This window comes from Cherax quadricarinatus, unplaced genomic scaffold, assembly GCF_038502225.1.
Source record: "Cherax quadricarinatus isolate ZL_2023a unplaced genomic scaffold, ASM3850222v1 Contig253, whole genome shotgun sequence".
Taxonomy (NCBI): Eukaryota; Metazoa; Arthropoda; class Malacostraca; order Decapoda; family Parastacidae; genus Cherax; species Cherax quadricarinatus.
This window is the reverse complement of record NW_027195279.1, coordinates 103,679-117,762: the sequence shown is the minus strand read 5'-3', so window position 1 is coordinate 117,762 and position 14,084 is coordinate 103,679. Positions and strand designations below refer to the sequence as shown.

At 40.9% G+C, this 14,084-nt stretch overlaps 1 protein-coding gene across 2 annotated transcripts in view; it reads left to right on the top strand.

Moving 5' to 3' along the window:
• The window catches only part of Cont (Contactin), an 88,086-nt gene extending 75,563 nt beyond the window's left edge, over positions 1–12,523 (top strand). The window contains exons 22-26 of one of the 2 annotated variants that reach the window (XM_070080254.1): positions 268–453; positions 1,249–1,417; positions 3,851–3,984; positions 5,135–5,318; positions 11,790–12,523. In XM_070080254.1, the coding sequence (XP_069936355.1) occupies positions 268–453; positions 1,249–1,417; positions 3,851–3,984; positions 5,135–5,318; positions 11,790–11,923 (807 nt within the window). In that variant the 3' untranslated portion in view covers positions 11,924–12,523. The remainder of the gene's footprint in view (positions 1–267; positions 454–1,248; positions 1,418–3,850; positions 3,985–5,134; positions 5,319–11,789) is intronic. The other variant, XM_070080255.1, reaches the window with a different exon arrangement.
• Positions 12,524–14,084: the final 1,561 nt, after the last annotated feature.

The window sequence follows — 14,084 nt, the reverse complement described above, 5'->3', positions numbered from 1 at the left end:
AGAAATTACATGTGCTTGCTTTCTGACTCTAGAAATTACACATGCTTACTTTCTGGCTCTAATAACTCCTACTTACTTTCTAACTCGAGAAACTTGTACTAAGTGCATACTTTCTGACTCGAGAAACTTCTACTAGTTGCTTACTTTCTTACTCTATAAACTCCTGCTGGTAGCAGCACCTAGGTAAGCACCTAGGTGCTGCTACCAGTAAGTTAAGGAACAATGTTCCATTACACATCTCATGAACTCCATTAATGGGTTTTCCAGGCCTGGAATAATCAAGGTCCTGGACCCATTAGTGAACCGGTTGAGATCTTCTCCGCTGAAGACATGCCCCAGGTACAGCCAACAGAAGTCTCTGCCTTTGCCCACAATGCTACTTCACTCAATGTTACCTGGCTACCAATTGAACCCACCCGGGACAACATCCGCGGAAAACTCATTGGTTACAGGGTAAGTGTGTTGCGAATGTTCTAAATAGGGGACTCGGTAAGGATGGGTGGAATAAGAGTTTTTAGAATAGTTTAGATGGCTTTACTTAAGAACATAAGAAAGGAAGAGCAGTGCAGCAGGCCTACTGGCCAGTTGCAGGCCCTTCTGAAATCCAAACCCACTAGCAAATATATTCGCCCAACTCATGTTCAGTGCTACCTTCATTTCCTTCGCTGTAGTCGAGGTGCCTCCTGCTGCGAGTACCTCATCAGTCAGGTTATGATGAAACTGTGAGCCTGTGAGCTGTTTGCAGGAACAGCCTGCTTGACCAGGGAGTTAACTAGGAAGCCTGGTCTTAGGCCATGCTTCAAGGGTACAAAATCCCTTCACACCAGTCACAGGCAGGTTTCAGTCAGTTCTGGATCATTATCAAATCAGGATTGACTCTTACGTGGTCTGCATTTTCTCTGCAAATTGTGTATAAAACGTGAAGTGTTCCAATCACACTGTTACAACCTTTTTTTTTATAGGGTCACACACCAAGGTAGGGTGACTCCAAAGAAGAAGAATCTCTTTCATCATCATTCACGCTATTGCTGTCTTTGCAGAGGGACGCAGATACAACAGTTTTGATGTCACTCGAAACGGCAAATATTTTTTAATATAGAAATTAATACTGAAAGTTTAAAATAACTGGCAAACTTGGATTTTGACATCAGCTCTAATTTTTCATACAAAATAATGTATTAAATACATTTATTTTGAAAATGTTCTTATAATTCAGAGTGCATTCTGACGGCACATTTTTTTCGGCAGATTAAGTACTGGAGACGGCAGAATGAGGAGACTGACCACATCATTAAGTTACAGCGAGGTACCGAGCCTCATGGTCTTATTCTTGGCCTCATACCAAACACCTTCTACTGGGTGCGTGTCATGGCCTATAACCAAGCTGGCTCGGGACCCGAGAGTGAGAGATTCCTCGGTAAGCAATATTTTTTACCCTTTAAAAAAATTTTAGAGCAAGATTTATTTAAAAAAATGATAATTTATGACTCCTGAAATTTACAGTAACACAATTGGGGAGGGTTTCGGGGGTCAGCGCCCCCACGGCCCAGTCTGAGATCAGGCCTCTTGGTGGATCAGGGTCTGATCAAGCAGGCTGTTACTGCTGGCTGCACGCAAACTGATGTACCAACCACAGCCCGGGGTTAGAACCCGTGGCAAGCAGGTTACGCACTGGTCTGGAGTTTGCAACTCGTATGCCATGGGTTCTAACTCCACCCATACTGTGGTTTGTGATAATTTCTGTTTCTACTCAATAAACATCATTTTTGTTATTTATTCGCAATACACAAATAACCCGCACATAGGAGAAGCAAACTTATGACGATGTTTTGCTCCAGCATGGACCATTGAGTAGCCTTGCATTGTTAGTGAAACTATTTAATGGTCCAAGTTGGACCGAAACGTTGTCATAAGTTACAGTCTATAATGTGCGGATTATTTGTGTATTGTTCCAGTCACGGTATTGTGACTTTTTATTCATTACTTTTGCACATGCTCAATAATAACCCACATGGAGACAGGACTCAAGTCCGGCTATATAAAATAACTGGTTTCCCTGAATCCCTTCACTAAATATTACCCTGCTCACACTCCAACAGCTCATCAGGTCCCAAATTCCGTTCGTCTCCATTCACTCTTATCTAACACGCTCACGCACACTTGGTGGAAGTCCAAGCCCCTCGCCCACAAAACCTGCTTTACCCCCTCCCTCCAACCCTTTCGAGGACGACCCCTACCCCGCCTTCCTTCCCCTCCATGTCATTTTACTTTGATCCATTCTCTCTAAATGACCAAACCACCTCAACAATCCCTCTTCAACCCTCTGACTAATACTTTTATTAACTCCACACCTCCTAATTTCCACACTCCGAATTTTCTGCATAATATTTACACCACACATTGCTCTTAGACAGGACATCTCCACTGCCTCCAACCTCCTCCTTGCTGCTGCATTTACCACCCAAGCTTCACACCCATATAAGAGTGTTGGTACTACTATACTTTCATACATTCCTTTCTTTGCCTTCATAGATAATGTTTTTTGTCTCCACATATACCTCAATGAACCACTCACCTTTTTTCCCTCATCAATTCTTTGATTAACCTCATCCTTCATAAATCCATCCACTGATACGTCAACTCCCAAGTATCTGAAAACATTCACTTCTTCCATACTCCTCCTCCCCAATTTGATATCCAATTTTTCTTTATCTAAATCATTTGATACCCTCATCACCTTACTCTTTTCTATGTTCATTTTCAACTTTCTACCTTTACACACACTCCCAAATTCGTCCACTAGCCTCTGCAATTTTTCTTTAGAATCTCCCATAAGTACAGTATCATCAGCAAAAAATAACTGTGTCACTTCCCATTTTGTATTTGATTCCCCATAATTTAATCCCACCCCTCTCCTGAACACCCTAGCATTTACTTCTTTTACAACCCCATTATAATACTGGGATATAGCTATTAAAATATTGCCACTATCAGGGGGCTAGTAACCCCTTCTCCTAGCGTATTAGTGTCCATTTCGTGTAGATAATCTCCATTAGGAAGTGGAAAATAATTCATGCATAAGCCATGCATGTCATAAGAGGTGACTATAATGTCTGCAGCAAGGGGCTAGTGACCCTTTCTCCTGTATAAATTACTAAATGTGAAAAGAAAGACTTGTTTTTCTTTTTTGAGTCACCCTGCCTCTGTGAGATATGGCCGGTTTGTTAAAAAAAAAAAAAAATGAACCAGGGGCCTTGGAATGTTGGCAGAATATCCTAACATGAACATTTCCCCATCTTGCATAATTCTACACCAGGGGTTGCCGACCTTTTCTGTGCCCTGCACCCCTAGGAAATGTTTGATTAGTGTTGTACCCCCTACAAAAGTAATATCACACTCAAAGATAGTCAGATTTCTAGTTTTTGAATCTCAGATTGAACCATTACAGTACTTTAGGTGAACAAATTGAGCTACAAAAAAATAAGCTTTTAATCCAGTGCATAAAATGCAAATGTAAATTGAGCAATTAGGTAAGTTTTTAGTAAAATAAACAAATTTGTGCTTTTCATTAGGACACTGCCGCATCCCCTGACATGCCACCTCACACCCTTTTGGGGTGTGTACACCCCTGGGGGTACATGCACCTGAGGTTGGGAGCCCCTGATATATACAAATAACCCACAAATAGGAGAGAAAAGCTTATAACAGCACTTCGGTCCATCTTGGCACAAGTCAGACCAAAATATCATCATAAGCTTTTTCCCTCCTATGTCCGGGTTATTTGTGTATTGTTCCAGTCACGGTATTGTGCCATTTTGTTCTTTACATAACTACGTATTTTATTCCCCAGAACGAACCTGGCGCTTCCCTCCTCTCATGCCTCCGAATGCAGTCAAGGTTTACCCCATCAACCCCAGCACCATACGTGTCACTTGGAGAGGTGTTACTCCCACGTCTATGGAAGAACCACTTATTGGATACAAGGTAAGTTCCTATATTTATGCTTTATTGAGCATTCATAAAATATGTGAATTAAAAGTATAGGCAGGCCCCACTTATACAGCAGGTTAGATTCCAGGCTACTGTAGGGCCCTGCTCATACAGCAGGTTAGATTCTAGGTTACTGTAGGGCCCCACTTATATAGCAGGTTAGATTCTGGGCTACTGTAGGGCCCCACTTATACAGCAGGTTAGATTCTAGGCTACTGTAGGGCCCTGCTCATACAGCAGGTTAGATTCTGGGTTACTGTAGGGCCCCACTTATACAGCAGGTTAGATTCCAGGCTACTGTAGGGCCCTGCTCGTACAGCAGATTAGGTTCCGGGCTACTGTAGGGTCCCGCTTATACAGCAGATTAGGTTCCGGGCTACTCTAGTGCCCCACTTATACAGCAGATTAGGTTCCGGGCTACTGTAGGGCCTCACTTATACAGTAGTTAGGTTCTGGGCTACTTCTGTAAAGCAAAAATTGCTATAAAGTGAATCAGAGCCTTTTTTCACCTTTTTCATCATTATTCATAACTCAGTGTAATCTTTATGATAATAATAATTTTTATTTCAGCATGATAGTGTTTGTACAGTGATGGGTGACATTTAGCTGTGCTTGCAGAAAGCTTATAGTTCTTTCTTTCAACACACCGGCCGTATCTCACCGAGGCGGGGTGGCCGAAAAGGAAAAACGAAAGTAAAGCTCATAGTTATGCTGAGCATTTCAGACACGCTTAAGCCTGACTAAAGACTACGATGGCAATAATTATTTGCTTATATATACGGTCTCTTAGGGTTCGTGTATTCAAGACACACGTGCAGCAGTTGGGGATCTTTATTGTTGCAATGTTTTGCCTATAATGTAGACTTCTTCAGTCAAGTACGGTGGAGAATGTATTGTGTATTGTAGTAGTTGCTAGGTTAAGATGATGTAATTAATCCATCAACCTTGGGGAAATAGTGTGAGGTGGTCAGTCCCTCAGCCTGGAGAAGAGTTCAGCTTCATGGAGCTGAACTCTTCTCCAGGCTGAGGGACTGACCACCTCACACCATTTCTTCAAGGATGATAGACTGATTACACCATTACCTCATCATTTCTGCTGCCTTGTCAGTATTTTATACAATTTTCAACATTGATGTATTTACAGGTCAAAGTCTGGGAAGCTGATCAAGATTTCACAAAGGCCAACGATACCTATGTATACATTGGGTCACCACTGGAGGTTTACATCAGCGAACTTTCTCCCGGCAAGTCTTACAACTTGCGAGTACTGGCGTACTCGAGGGGTGGCGATGGCAAGAAATCTTCACCTCCGTGGAAATTCCAAATGGGTGAGTAATATATGCAGGAATTATTGGATAAAAACTTAAGATAGTGATGGAGTGAATAATGGTGAAAGCATTTTTTTTCTTTTTTGGGTCACCCTGCCTCGGTGAGAAACAGCCAGTGTGGTAAAAAAAAAAAGGATACTTCTAGAAACAGTCTTTATCCATTATAGACCTGGGTATTCTGTACGTGTCCAGTACTATGCTTTGTGCTACGTTCATACGTGTCCAGTACCATACTTTGTGCTATGTTCATACGTGTCCAGTACCACGATTCGTACTACATTTGTACATGTCCATTATCATACTTTATGCTGTGTTCATATATGTCCAGTACCATACCATACCACCCACAACCTCCACCCATACCACCCACAACCTCCACCCATACCACCTTGCCCTATAATTCTCCTCTGGCCACATGCGTCCACCCACACCATTCCAACCATCAGCCTCCACCCACACCATTCCAACCATCAGCCTCCACCCACACCATTCCAACCATCAGCCTCCACCCACACCATTCCAACCATCAGCCTCCACCCACACCATTCCAACCATCAGCCTCCACCCACACCATTCCAACCATCAGCCTCTACCCACACAACTCTACAGCTTCAAGCCCACACAGCTCCACTTCCACACCTTAATCATACTTTCACAACCCACACACCTAGCATAGCCACCCACCACCCTCACCAACAACCCCACACTTACCCAGTCACCCACCTACACCAGCAACCCCACACTCACCTACCCAGTCACCCACCTACACCAACAACCACTCACCTGCCCAGTCACCCACATACACTGATAACCCCACACTCATCCACCTGGTCACCCACCACCCACACCATGCTACCCACCACCTACACCATGCCACCCACACAATCACCATCACACCACCTTGTTGCTTCCAAACTCCACCCAGCATCCTCCAGCTCCTGTCCCTGCCCCTCCTCCATATAAGCTATGAGGAGAGGCTAATGAAATTGAATCTAATGACTTTGGAAGGCAAAAGAACTGAGGGAGATATAATAATATACAAAATACATAGAAGAATTGATAGGGTAGAAAGGGACAGACTGTTTGAGAAACAGCTGGAAGTTAGCCACACATGAGCCATTTGGATATCAGGAAGTAATTCTTCAGTATCAGACTGGTTGGGAATAATAATAATTATTTTTTTTTTATTATCACACTGGCCGATTCCCACCAAGGCAGGGTGGCCCGAAAAAGAAAAACTTTCACCATCATTCACTCCATCACTGTCTTGTCAGAAGGGTGCTTTACACTACAGTTTTTAAACTGCAACATTAACACCCCTCCTTCAGAGTGCATGCACTGTACTTCCCATCTCCAGGACTCAAGTCCGGCCTGCCGGTTTCCCTGAACCCCTTCATAAATGTTACTTTGCTCACACTCCAACAGCACGTCAAGTATTAAAAACCATTTGTCTCCATTCACTCCTATCAAACACGCTCACGCATGCCTGCTGGAAGTCCAAGCCCCTCGCACACAAAACCTTTACCCCCTCCCTCCAACCTTTCCTAGGCCGACCCCTACCCCGCCTTCCTTCCACTACAGACTGATACACTCTTGAAGTCATTCTGTTTCACTCCATTCTCTCTACATGTCCGAACCACCTCAACAACCCTTCCTCAGCCCTCTGGACAACAGTTTTGGTAATCCCGCACCTCCTCCTAACTTCCAAACTACGAATTCTCTGCATTATATTCACACCACACATTGCCCTCAGACATGACATCTCCACTGCCTCCAACCGTCTCCTCGCTGCTGCATTTACCACCCAAGCTTCACATCCATATAAGAGTGTTGGTACTACTATACTTTCATACATTCCCTTCTTTGCCTCCATAGATAACGTTTTTTGACTCCACATATACCTCAACGCACCACTCACCGTTTTTCCCTCATCAATTCTATGATTAACCTCATCCTTCATAAATCCATCCGCCGACACGTCAACTCCCAAGTATCTGAAAACATTCACTTCTTCCATACTCCTCCTCCCCAATTTGATATCCAATTTTTCTTTATCTAAATCATTTGATACCCTCATCACCTTACTCTTTTCTATGTTCACTTTCAACTTTCTACTTTACACACATTCCCAAACTCATCCACTAACCTTTGCAATTTTTCTTTAGAATCTCTCATAAGCACAGTATCATCAGCAAAAAGTAACTGTGTCAATTCCCATTTTGAATTTGATTCCCCAAAATTTAATCCCACCCCTCCCGAACACCCTAGCATTTACTTCCTTTACAACCCCATCTATAAATATATTGAACAACCATGGTGGCATTACACATCCCTGTCTAAGACCTACTTTTACCGGGAAGTAGTCTCCCTCTCTTCTACACACCCTAACCTGAGCCTCACTATCCTCATAAAAACTCTTTACAGCATTTAATAACTTACCACCTATTCCATATACTTGCAACATCTGCTACATTGCTCCTCTATCCACTCTATCATATGCCTTTTCTAAATCCATAAATGCAATAAAACTTCCCTACCTTTATCTAAATACTGTTCACATATATGCTTCAATGTAAACACTTGATCTACACATCCCCTACCCACTCTAAAACCTCCTTGCTCATCCGCAATCCTACATTCTGTCTTACCTCTAATTCTTTCAATTATAACCCTACCGTACACTTTTCCTGGTATTCTCAGTAAACTTATTCCTCTATAATTTTTACAGTCTCTTTTGTCCCCTTTCCCTTTATATAAAGGGACTATACATGCTCTCCGCCAATCCCTAGGTACCTTCCCCTCTTTCATACATTTATTGAACAAAAATACCAACCACTCCAACACTATATCCCCCCCTGCTTTTAACATTTCTGTCATGATCCCATCAGTTCCAGCTGCTTTACCCCCTTTCATTCTACATAATGCCTCACGTACCTCCCCCACACTTACATTCTGCTCTTCTTCACTCCTAAAAGATGGTATACCTCCCTGACCAGTGCATGAAATTACTGCCTCTCTTTCTTCCTTAACATTTAAAAGTTCCTCAAAATATTCTCGCCATCTAATACCTATCTATACTCGCCATCTACCTCTCCCTCTCCCCATCTACTAACTCCCCTACTCTGTTTTTAACTGACAAATCCATACTTTCCCTAGGCTTTCTTAACTTGTTTAACTCACTCCAAAATTTTTTCTTATTTTCATTAAAATTTCTTGACAGTGCCTCTCCCACTCTATCATCTGCTCTCCTTTTGCACTCTCTCACCACTCTCTTTACCTTTCTTTTACTCTACATATACTCTGCTCTTCTTATAACACTTCTGCTTTGTAAAAACCTCTCATAAGCTACCTTTTTCTCTTTTATCACACCCTTTACTTCATCATTACACCAATCACTCCTCTTTCCTCCTGCCCCCACCCTCCTATAACCACAAACTTCTGCCCCACATTCTAATACTGCATTTTTAAAACTATTCCAACCCTCTTCAACCCCCCCACTACTCATCTTTGCACTAGCCCACCTTTCTGCCAATAGTCGCTTATATCTCACCCGAACTTCCTCCTCCCTTAGTTTATACACTTTCACCTCCCTCTTACTTGTTGTTGCCACCTTCCTCTTTTCCCATCTACCTCTTACTCTAACTGTAGCTACAACTAAATAATGATCCGATATATCAGTTGCCCCTCTATAAACATGTATATCCTGGAGCCTACCCATCAACCTTTTATCCACCAATACATAATCTAACAAACTACTTTCATTACGTGCTACATCATACCTTGTATATTTATTTATCCTCTTTTTCATAAAATATGTATTACTTATTACCAAATCTCTTTCTACACATAACTCAATTAAAGGCTCCCCATTTACATTTACCCCTGGCACCCCAAATTTACCTACTACTCACTCCATAACATTTTTATCCACTTTAGCATTGAAATCCCCAACCACCATTACTCTCACACTTGATTCAAAACTCCCCATGCATTCACTCAGCATTTCCCAAAATCTCTCTCTCTCCTCTACACTTCTCTCTTCTCCAGGTGCATACACGCTTATTATAACCCACTTTTCACATCCAATCTTTATTTTACTCCACATAATCCTTGAATTAATACATTTATAGTCCCTTTTTCCTGCCACAACTTATCCTTCAACATTATTGCTACTCCTTCTTTAGCTCTAACGCTATTTGAAACCCCTGACCTAATCCCATTTATTCCTCTCCATTGAAACTCTCCCACCCCCTTCAGCTTTGTTTCACTTAAAGCCAGGATATCCAGCTTCTTCTCATTCATAACATCCACAATCATCTCTTTCTTATCATCTGCACAACATCCACGCACATTCAGACTTCCCACTTTGACAATTTTCTTCTTCTTATTCTTTTTAGTAATCTTTACAGGAAAAGGGGTTACTAGCCCATTGTTCCCGGCATTTTAGTTGACTTCTACAACACGCATGGCTTACGGAGGAAAGATTCTTATTCCACTTCCCCATGGATATAAAAGGAAAAGTAATAAGACCAAGAACTATTTCATTTACATACAATAAATTTTAATTGATAAATTACGCATGGTAAGTTGAAAATTATCACTTTTTCGCTGATGGGGAAGCACTTCACAGCTTCTCTTAGGCTTTGAAGACCTGCCACCATCACTACTTTTGTGCTTTGGTGCCATTATTAAGCCACATTAAGGGTTATTTTTGGGCCACAGTACACCATGAATAACTGAAACCGCAGAACTCAAATCCGTGGGTTCCTGGGTGTTAGTGGACTGGTGTGGGTCACATTCTAGGGCAAAATTGACTTGATTTGTGGGAAATGCTCTGCATAACAAGGGGCTTTCTATGTAGAAGCATGTCAGTGATGTCAGCTATGGTCTGTATACGTACCTGGTGCATGTACCTGTAGTAATAAAGATTATTTTTTATATTTACTCATCAGGGATTTTGCCCACTTTGAGTCCTATTTTAGGCCAATTATATTGTTCCAGTTGACCAAATTTTTAGCTATTTCACTAGCATACCTTCCATCTTAGCGACTGAGCAAAAGAAATTGCCTAATCAACTATTTCAACTACCCAATAAAGTGATCAGAAATTGGCTATTTGGCCAATTTCATACATATTTTAAAATATTCCAGTTTCAAAATAGGGTCCAGAATAAATGATACAGACATTCCTGGCACTGAAATAACATTTCCTCTGTTTATTAGTTACGTTTCCAGGCTCTACACATGAATTCCATTTTTATTCACATAATGAATTTTTATTCTCAAAAAACTGAAGATTTAATGCTATGTAATATTGTAATAATTGTGTAAATATCAGTGCCTTTGTGAATGCATATTAGACCCACCAGATGATGTGTATTGGATGCATGACATGATTTGTTTACTCTCGAACATCAGCAAAAATCAAACATTTTCCCTGTTTTGAGCTCAATTTCAAGCCATTTTCAATCCCAAAAGCACAAAAATCTTAGCTATTTTTGTAATGTATCTTCCATTCTATCAGTTGAGACCAAGAAACCATGAATACAACCATAAAAACAACACAAAAATATACAAAGTCGCTGTTTTAAACTGAAAGCATGGTCACAGTTTTTTCTCATTATTCACTGTATGCTGTTGGATTGTTTTTATATGGTGCACACTTACCACATACACACATTCTCTCGTATATTATTTACTTCTTTCTTTCTTTCAACACACTGGCCATATCCCACCAAGGCAGGGTGGCCCAAAAAGAAAAACGGAAGTTTCTCTTTTAAATTTAGTAATTTATACGGGAGAAGGGGTTACTAGCCCCTTGCTCCCGGCATTTTAGTCACCTCTTACAACATGCATGGCTTACGGAGGAAGAATTCTGTTCCACTTCCCCATGGAGATAAGAGGAAATAAACAAGAACAAGAACAAGAAAGAAAATAGAATACCCAGAGGGATGTGTATATATATGCTTGTACATGTATGTGTAGTGTGACCTAAGTGCAAGTAGAAGTAGCAAGACATACCTGAAATCTTGCATGTTTATGAGACAGACAAAAGACACCAGCAATCCTCCCTCATGTAAAACAATTACAGGTTTTTGTTGTACACTCACTTGGCAGGACGGTAGTACCTCCCTGGGCGGTTGCTGTCTACCAATCTACTACCTTGGATTATTTACTTATTATATCATATGTGAACTGTTGTATTTGGGCACCTCTGCAAAGACAGTAATTATGTGTGAATGCTGGTGAAAGTGTTGAATTATCTTGAAAGTGAAAGTGCTTCTTTTTTGGGTCACCCTGCCCAGGTGGGAGACGGCCGTTGTGTTAAAAAAACAATTCATATTAAACTTACGGTATTTTCAGCTCATGACAGGATCATTGGAATGTAACTTCTTCGTAGGTCAAGGCGCACCTGTGGTTTTATATAAAATTCACCTTGATTTATTGCATTTCATTTATTTTTGTGTTACAGGTGATACTGATGTTCTGCGAGGAGAGGCTCCGGCACCGTCCCCTGATCATTACCTCAGCACCAGCATCGTCATCACCTTCTTAGTTGCCTTCTTGACCCCACTAATGAGATCCAGAGTGGTGACGTCTAACTGACCATTGTTCACCTCGCACATAACATGTTGCTTCAAGTGAAGAATGAACATTCAGGTTGTTTGTCTGTGAATTTCTTGGATAAAGAAAATCCAGTTGAAAGCGTTCACAGCTTTGACCTGCACAGAATCCGATCCAGTGTTTTCGTCCGCCTTTTATAACATTGTGTTTTTCAAAGATGTTGAGGTTAAATATATAAATACGTTGATACCTTACTGAATCTCAATTAAGTATATATATATACTGTATTGTACTTCCAGTTAGATTGGTAAAAAATTTAATTATATATTGTAATTAAAATAGGATAGACTAAGTGGGCAGTAATATATTTTTAGTATATGTGAAGGCTTGGACTTTCAGAGAAATTCTCTTTAATATCCTCAAGAGGTCCTGTGATGTTTTGCCTCTGCCTGTAGAGGGAGCATCTCTCTCTGATATACCTCTTCTCTTTATTGTAACATTGTTAGTGCAGAGTATTTTTTACGTCACTGGAGACACCGTGGTCACCAAGATCTCCCTCACAACTGGTCACAAAGATAGTGCACCCATTGCTCACATTCTCTCATCAGAAATAATGCTTCAGTTCTCACCATCCATTTTAAGAATTCCATTTTTATCTTCTCTTTCCTTGCCGTAATTTCTCCGGTGTTTGCAGTACTAGTTTAAGCATCTCACATTTTATGGAGTGGACATGTCGTATTTTAAGGGCGAACATGTCACATTTAAGAATGGACACGTCACATTTTTAAGAGACGTTATCATAAATCTCCGACAGTTAGTAAATAAGATCATATCAGTTATTTACACTGAGCTTTTCAAAACAAAACTAAAAATATATAATCATACTGGGAATTCCTGGCCAGGTTTGGATTTTAAACCTGGAGTCTGAGATAAGAGAATAATTACAAAAAAAGTTTTAATGTACCAGCTGTCTCCCACCAAGGCAAGGTGACTCGAAAAAGAAGAAATCCTTATAAGGCTTCTCTTCCTTCATATTTTTCTTTCAACAAACTGGCCATATCCCACCAAGGCAGAGTGACCTAAAATGAAAAACAAAAGTTTCTCTTTCTAAATTTATTAATGTACCCAGGAGAAAGGGTTATTAGCCCCCTTGAATAATAGTAATATTTCTTAAAAATAATAATACACACATTAATAAAATACTTGACATTATAGGGGGGCTTAGTTATACAGTGGAAAGATAGGGGACTTAGTTATATGATGCTTGCTTGCTTATAGTACGTGCCTGCAATAATTCCATCAAGCACAGACTTGTTTAGATGGATCGTGGTGCAAGGTGGTGGAACTTTTGATCCATTTTACTAAACTGTAAAGATCTAAGGGAGAATTTCAGAGAATATTTCATGAACGAACCAAAGATTATTATTTTAATATCTGAGAAGTGGAACAGAATTCTTCCCCTGTAAGCTATGTGTGCCGTAAGAGGTGACTAAAATGCTGGAAGCAAGGTGCTAGTAACACCTCCTCTATATATTACTAAATTTAAAAAGAGAAACTTTTGTTTTTCTTTTTGGGCCACTGTGCCTTGGTGGGATACGACTGGTTTGTTGAAAGAAGAAGGAATCTGAGTACAAACACGATTTTGAACTTCTTTGAGATGTCAGATTTCCAACTTTCAGTGCTTGACTGTAAGATGATGAACCATCTTCGTGTGATCTGGATCATTGCAGGGCCGTATGATCAGAATCATAAGCAGGACCGTATGATCATCAGGTTATTAAGTTCTGAGAGAAAGATGCATTCAACTAAGACTTGTAAGTGTGAACAGAGGCCTTAGGCTGCTTGGCAAAGACAACCCTCAAAACCAGTCACAGGTATGTCTCTCATATACTCTACTCGACACCTTCAATAGTGTATGTTCCTGCAAATAAGGCACACTTTTTTCCCACAAAAAGTCTGAGAAAATCATCCTGCACCTTACAAGGTCAGAGTCAAGGTTAGGTTTTGGGTCACACTTGAGTGGTTGCTTACCAACGTTACAACTTTGTTACATCATCTTATATGCTGGAAAATATGGTATTTTTCCCTGCGGTCTGTTCTTTGGTGGAAGGAGATGTACACATGGGGCAGTGGGCCACCAGCAGCAACAGCCTGGTTGACCAGGCTATCACCAGACAAGCCTGGCCCATGACCGGGCTCCGGG